The 7,585-nt window shown below is 45.7% G+C and overlaps 1 protein-coding gene across 1 annotated transcript in view; it reads left to right on the plus strand.

Annotated features, from left to right (window-relative positions):
* Window positions 1-7,367, plus strand: part of hivep1 (HIVEP zinc finger 1) — a 50,711-nt gene extending 43,344 nt beyond the window's left edge. The window contains 2 exon segments of the mRNA XM_085790516.1: window positions 5,901-7,150; window positions 7,264-7,367. Of these exon segments, the coding sequence (XP_085646642.1) occupies window positions 5,901-7,150; window positions 7,264-7,367 (1,354 nt within the window).
* The last annotated feature ends 218 nt before the right edge of the window (window positions 7,368-7,585 follow it).

Raw genomic sequence — 7,585 nt, forward strand, 5'->3', positions numbered from 1 at the left:
AAATCATGACGCAAAGAAAACAACAAGGCTGGAAAACAATCAGAGTTACCTGGAACCTGGAACCAGTTTCAAGACTGAACTGATTCACTTCAGTTTCAGTCTTTGTAACTTCACCGACAGGAGACACCAAGAACCTGAAACTGGTCTAACGTGGTCAAACGTGGTCTAACGTGGTCTAACATGGTCCATTTTGGTCAAACGTGGTCAAAAGTGGTCAAACGTGGTCTAACGTGGTCAAACGTGGTCTAACGTGGTCAAACGTTGTCTAACGTGGTCTAATGTGGTCTAACGTGGTCAAACGTGGTCTAACGTGGTCTAACGTGGTCAAACATTGTCCAATATGGTCCAATATGGTCCAATGTGGTCTAACGTGGTCTAATGAAGTCTAATTTGGTCAAATGTGGTCAAACATGGTCTAACGTGGTCAAACGTTGTCTAATGTGGTCTAACGTGGTATAACATGATCAAATGTGGTCAAATGTGGTCTAACGTGGTCTAACGTCGTCAAACGTGGTCTAACATTGTCCAATATGGTCCAATGTGGTCTAATGAAGTCTAATTTGGTCAAATGTGGTCAAACATGGTCTAACGTGGTCAAACATGGTCAAATGTGGTCTAACGTTGTCCAATATGGTCCAATGTGGTCTAACGTGGTCTAACATGGTCTAACATGGTCAAACATTGTCCAATATGGTCCAATATGGTCCAATGTGGTCTAACGTGGTCTAATGAAGTCTAATTTGGTCAAATGTGGTCAAACATGGTCAAACGTGGTCAAACGTTGTCTAATGTGGTCTAACGTGGTCTAATGAAGTCTAATTTGGTCAAATGTGGTCAAACATGGTCAAACGTGGTCAAACGTTGTCTAATGTGGTATAACGTGATCAAATGTGGTCAAATGTGGTCTAATGAGGTCTAATGTGGTCTAACGTGGTCTAACGTGGTCTCAAACGTGGTCTAACGTGGTCTAACATGGTCTAACGTGGTCCAATGTGGTCTAACCTGGTCTAATGTGGTCAAACGTGGTCTAACGTGGTCAAACGTGGTCTAATGTGGTCTAACCTGGTCTAATGTGGTCTAACCTGGTCTAATGAGGTCTAATGTGGTCTAACCTGGTCTAATGAGGTCTAATGTGGTCTAACCTGGTCTAATGTGGTCTAACCTGGTCTAATGAGGTCTAATGTGGTCTAACCTGGTCTAACCTGGTCTAACCTGGTCTAATGTGGTCAAACGTGGTCAAACGTGGTCCAATGTGGTCTAACCTGGTCTAACGTGGTCAAACGTGGTCAAACGTGGTCTAATGTGGTCTAACCTGGTCTAACCTGGTCTAATGTGGTCTAATGTGGTCTAATGAAGTCCCTGAGCTCCAGTCTGATCCGGCTCATGTTCCCTGTCTGTCAGAGCTCTGGGGGGTCAAACCTGTTAACCTCTTCTCTCCTGGGGGGTGAACACAGGATGAACACGGCTTTCAACACCGAGCAAACACACACACACACACACACACACACACACACACACACACACACACACACACACACACACACACACACACGCACATACACACACACACACGCGGGGGCCCTGAACGCCTCATCACACAGCATGTTTGTTGTTGCAGCCTGTGGTGGTGTTAACCCCCGACCCGCCGACCTCTGACCCTCAGGACGACGACAGCTTCATCCACGCGTCAGGGAGACGCTGTCGCCACGGAAACATCCGGGGGGGGAGGGGGTGTGTGACTATAAGATGATTATTGATTATTATTGGTGATTAGTTCCAGTCGATCAATAATCTGGACCTGATGATGCGTTCACTGACTCCTCAGCTGATTGGCCGGTGGAGCTGTTATCCAGCTGCCATTTATTGGTCAAACATGTGCAACGTGTGTATTTATTCACTCATTCACCTGATCTTTGACAACGCTGTACCTTGGCATCCTATTCTATTATTTACCTCATCTTTTATATGTATTTATTGTGTGGACTGTGTTTTTTTGGACTGTGCAAGCTGCTGAAATCAACTGCCCCTGGTGGGACTAATAAAGTTGTTTGAAGTTGAAGTTGAAGTTGAAGTTGAAGTTTTCCCATGAGCCCTTGCTGCTGCAGGGTGGAGGGTTGGAGGGTTGGAGGGTTGGGGGTGTGTGAGCGGCGGCGAGCGGCGAGCTTCAGACGCTGACATCACGTGACGGACGGCGGCCGCAGACGCCTCGGCATTCCTCAGCATTCCTCGGCTTCAGCTCAACAAAGTACAAGAAACTTCCTGGAATTCTTCGACCCTCGGCGCCGGAGCCAGGCCACTTCCTGTTGTCCTCGACAGCCACTTCCTGCTCCACGGTCGCCACGGCAACCGGAAAACACTGTGCACTCTCGCTTTTTAACAGGCCAGCCGGAGGGCGAGACCTTTAGCTCTGTAAATATTAAAGGTCCAGTGCGTGAATAATGGACATGGTTTGTTGTTCAAATCTGAATCTCCTCCCCATGAATATATTAGTATCAGTGTATAATCACAATAATAAAATAAAATGTGTTGAATATAGTGACTCACTGGTCAAATGAAAAAACACTTTTGGACACTACTCCGCCACACAGTTAATTATGCATTACGTTGCATAATTAAAACGTTCCGACCGCAACCGTAACGGCCAGTTAGCATAGCATAGACATATATATGGGTGTAGGTACCAAAATAAAAAGAGGAGTAAAGCGGCAATATATATTTAAAAGCTTAATGCTAACGTATAATGTAAAACCACATAGACTAGCTAACAGAAATTAGCATCGCTATCGCCATTTCGTGACAACTGACAGCCATAGCAGTAAAGCTGCTAAAAGCTGTTTTAATTCTGGCTTTAGCGCTGGTAATACATCACTGTTTAATCCAGAGTCTGTGGTCAGTTTATAACGCTTGTTAGGAAATTAGCTCCGACATTTGTTGTGGGAGTCTGTGGAAGCTGCGACCGGACAACTCTGACAGCTGGACACATTTATTGAGGCTGCTGCACTACTGCATTTATGTGGTAGCTACACCGGTCACTACTGCATTTATTAGGTAGCTACACCGGTCACTACTGCATTTATTTGGTAGCTACACCGGTCACTACTGCATTTATTTGGTAGCTACACCGGTCACTACTTCATTTATTTGGTAGCTACACCGGTCGCTACTGCATTTATTTGGTAGCTACACCGGTCACTACTGCATTTATTTGGTAGCTACACCGGTCACTACTTCATTTATTTGGTAGCTACACCGGTCACTACTGCATTTATTTGGTAGCTACACCGGTCACTACTTCATTTATTTGGTAGCTACACCGGTCACTACTGCATTTATTTGGTAGCTACACCGGTCACTACTTCATTTATTTGGTAGCTACACCGGTCACTACTGCATTTATTTGGTAGCTACACCGGTCACTACTGCATTTATTTGGTAGCTACACCGGTCACTACTGCATTTATTTGGTAGCTACACCGGTCACTACTGCATTTATTTGGTAGCTACACCGGTCACTACTTCATTTATTTGGTAGCTACACCGGTCGCTCTGGACCCAGACCCAGACCCAGACCTGGACCATCAGATCTGATCCTGATCAAGATACTCAGTGTTATCACAGCCACTACACACACACACAGACACACACACACACACACACACTGACACACACACTCTGTGACCTTCAGATGGAGGAATGCTGCTGCAGGTCTCGTCTGTCAGGACGACTTAACGCCGTCAACATGTTCAACCCTGTGATGTCATAGCGTGAGAGCCTGTCGGCACGCGATGTTATTAACAGGGAATTAGTGTGTGTGTGTGTGTGTGTGTGTGTGTAACAGCTGGAACATGAATACACGTCCCGGGTCCAGAGGTTCTGACCCGGTACCATAGACATGAATATTATATAATATACGTATATATATATGCTCAGAGCTACGCTACGGAGGCTCATTATGGGATTTCTTGGTTTCCCTCATCAAACTCATCAAATACACAATCCAACAACTCCACAACGCTCTGGTGGACAAGTTGTGAGCTGCACATTCACCACGCTATGAGATAATAACACAACGTTACCACACAGAGTTGTTTTAGAGGGAAATACAGAGACTGTTGATGAAAAACTGTCCCTGAAGGCAACGTGCATCAGTGGTTTTACATGAATTTCCCCCTAAAACAACTCTGTGTGGTAGTAGTGTATCTGTCCTTCTACTTCTACTTAAAGGGACAATGAGGAGTTTCTATTTGGTTATAAAAAGTCTGATATTAATGTGGATGAATCTCCGTTACCACTTGTTAATGGTCCATTTTAGATAAATCTATGGTTTTGTCTCTATGGTTATTTTGTTATTATTAGTGGTGGTGGAAATGCTGGGCGAGCCGACCAGCGTTTCTTTACTTTCGGTTTCGTGGCGAGTCATGAGAATAACGCCGCCGTATGAATCTCCGTTTATGGTGGGAACTACGACGGTATGTGATCGTCTTCCAACCTCTGACTTTAATTCTTGATGAATGAAAACATGAGTCTGTCTTGACCCGGTCAAAGAATTTCACGGTGCGGAGGCTCATAAATGTAGTGTGAAGACACTTTGCTTTAACAAAACTCCTGGTTGTCCCTTTAAGTACAGAATGTGAAGACTTTTGACGCCTCTGTTTATTTTCTCCGTCACTACGGACACCGTCACCGCAGCGGCCATCTTGTTTCCAGTGACGTCTCGACTGAACGTCTTCACCGTCAGCTCCCACGTCCACGGACAGTCAGACAAAGGGTAATAACGGGGTGATAACAGGGTAATTTCTATCATTGGAGCAGCCTCTCATGGGGGATCTTTCCATTTATTGAATATCTTTGCTGAGCTCAGGGCGTGTGCTGCTGCTGCTCATTCACACATAGTTTCGTCCACAGTAGCTCAGAGATCAAAGGCAGAAAAACCACAGACCTCAAACACAACAGCAGCCGTCAATCAGCGGCGAGCAGCGGCGTCGGCGAGGAAGAGACGAGTCGACGTTCCTGTTGGACCGGACCGACCAGGAGGAAGAGGAGGAGGAGGAGGAGGAGTCAGCCGGTCTCTGTCTCTCTGCTCCGTCTGCATTTAATCATTAGTTTGATTGTTTATTCTGTTCTTTCAGGTGAATAAACAAACAAACAAACAAACAACAGTCCCTCCTATTGGCTCATCCAATGAGCTTCCTGAGGAAAGCTTTGAGTGAAAGCTTCTCAGCCAATCAGCGGCTTCTACCCCACGTGTGGCGGATGTTCAAAACACTCACAGCCAGTGTCACAACAGAGCATAAAGTCAGCTAGCTTAGTGCTAACGTATAGTGTGAAACCACATAGACAGGCTAACAGAAATTAGCATCGCGCTGTCGCCATTTCGCGGCAACCGACAGCCATAAAAGCTGTTTTAATTCTGGCTTTAGCGCCGTTAACACGTCACAGTTTTAATGTTTTTTCATGGGAGAAAGTCACCGTTTAATCCAGAGTCTGTGACCAGTTCATAATGCTTGTTAGGAAACCGACCGGGGACCATGGTAACGGTCGTCACAGCAGCAGCAGCCGCTCTACTGAGCTGATCTGCCGGGGCCGAGCTCCGTCATCATCCCGGGGGAGAAAACGAGCCAAGTAACGTATCCGCACGCTTTCAGAGGTTTACTGCTGGCTGGTTACATTCTTTTTAGGAGATTAATGTTGGTCTCATTGATGAAATCTAACAACTGTGACAGCCGCATTAGTTTGTTTGAATGTAAAGTGAGGAGGAGCTATGAAATCACCACATTTACCTAAATAATGTTAAATAAATGTTTTTCAATGAACCGATCAAGTCTACAATAAATTCTGTTCTAATTCTATTCTAGCCTGTTGGATCATTGATCCACTGGGTCTGGCTCATCTTCACTGAGGAAGGTGCAGATGTTGGTGCAGATGTTTCAGATGTTGGTGCAGATGTTGGTGCAGATGTTTCAGATGTTGGTGCAGATGTTGGTGCAGATGTTGGTGCAGATGTTTCAGATGTTGGTGCAGATGTTGGTGCAGATGTTGGTGCAGATGTTTCAGATGTTGGTGCAGATGTTGGTGCAGATGTTGGTGCAGATGTTTCAGATGTTGGTGCAGATGTTGGTGCAGATGTTTCAGATGTTGGTGCAGATGTTGGTGCAGATGTTGGTGCAGATGTTTCAGATGTTGGTGCAGATGTTGGTGCAGATGTTGGTGCAGATGTTTCAGATGTTGGTGCAGATGTTGGTGCAGATGTTGGTGCAGATGTTTCAGATGTTGGTGCAGATGTTGGTGCAGATGTTGGTGCAGATGTTTCAGATGTTGGTGCAGATGTTGGTGCAGATGTTTCAGATGTTGGTGCAGATGTTGGTGCAGATGTTGGTGCAGATGTTTCAGATGTTGGTGCAGATGTTGGTGCAGATGTTGCAGATGTTGGTGCAGATGTTTCAGATGTTGGTGCAGATGTTTCAGATGTTGGTGCAGATGTTGGTGCAGATGTTGGTGCAGATGTTTCAGATGTTGGTGCAGATGTTGGTGCAGATGTTTCAGATGTTGGTGCAGCTGTTAGTGCAGATGTTGGTGCAGATGTTGGTGCAGATGTTAGTGCAGATGTTAGTGCAGATGTTGGTGCAGATGTTGGTGCAGATGTTTCAGATGTTGGTGCAGATGTTGGTGCAGATGTTTCAGATGTTGGTGCAGATGTTGGTGCAGATGTTGGTGCAGATGTTGGTGCAGATGTTTCAGATGTTGGTGCAGATGTTGGTGCAGATGTTTCAGATGTTGGTGCAGCTGTTAGTGCAGATGTTGGTGCAGATGTTGGTGCAGATGTTAGTGCAGATGTTAGTGCAGATGTTGGTGCAGATGTTGGTGCAGATGTTTCAGATGTTGGTGCAGATGTTGGTGCAGATGTTTCAGATGTTGGTGCAGATGTTGGTGCAGATGTTGGTGCAGATGTTGGTGCAGATGTTTCAGATGTTGGTGCAGCTGTTAGTGCAGATGTTGGTGCAGATGTTGGTGCAGATGTTAGTGCAGATGTTAGTGCAGATGTTAGTGCAGATGTTGGTGCAGATGTTGGTGCAGATGTTGAAGATGTTGGTTCAGATGTTGGTGAAGATGTTGATGCAGATGTTGAAGATGTTGGTGCATACAGATGTTGGTGCAGATGTTTCAGATGATGTTACAGATGTTGTTACAGATGTTGTTGCAACTCGTGTCTCCATGTGAACCCTCAGCTGAACTTCTCTGATCCTCTGTGTCTTTGTGTCTTAGTGCTTCAGGAGAACGAGGCGTTCAGGGACCGCTCGTGCTCGGTGAAATCCGTGTCTGACTCTAATCTGAGGAACAAAGGCGTTTTCTTCTTCAGAACCGTTTAGTGGTTTCCATGGAGACGCTGCAGTTTAGTCCCAGAGCTTCTGGCTGCTGCCGACTCCTAATGGGTGTTTATGGTGCCGACTCAGCTGGATCCTTCTGGAGCTGCAGCTTCTCTTTAAATCATTAATCAGAGCAGTGATGAGTCTGACGCCTCAGAGGACGAGTCACAGCAGAAACCTCTCGTCTGTTTACAGCCATGATGATGATGATGATGATGATG

Source organism: Trachurus japonicus, chromosome 11, assembly GCF_045865225.1.
Source record: "Trachurus japonicus isolate A0001 chromosome 11, Traja_1.0".
Lineage (NCBI taxonomy): Eukaryota > Metazoa > Chordata > Actinopteri > Carangiformes > Carangidae > Trachurus > Trachurus japonicus.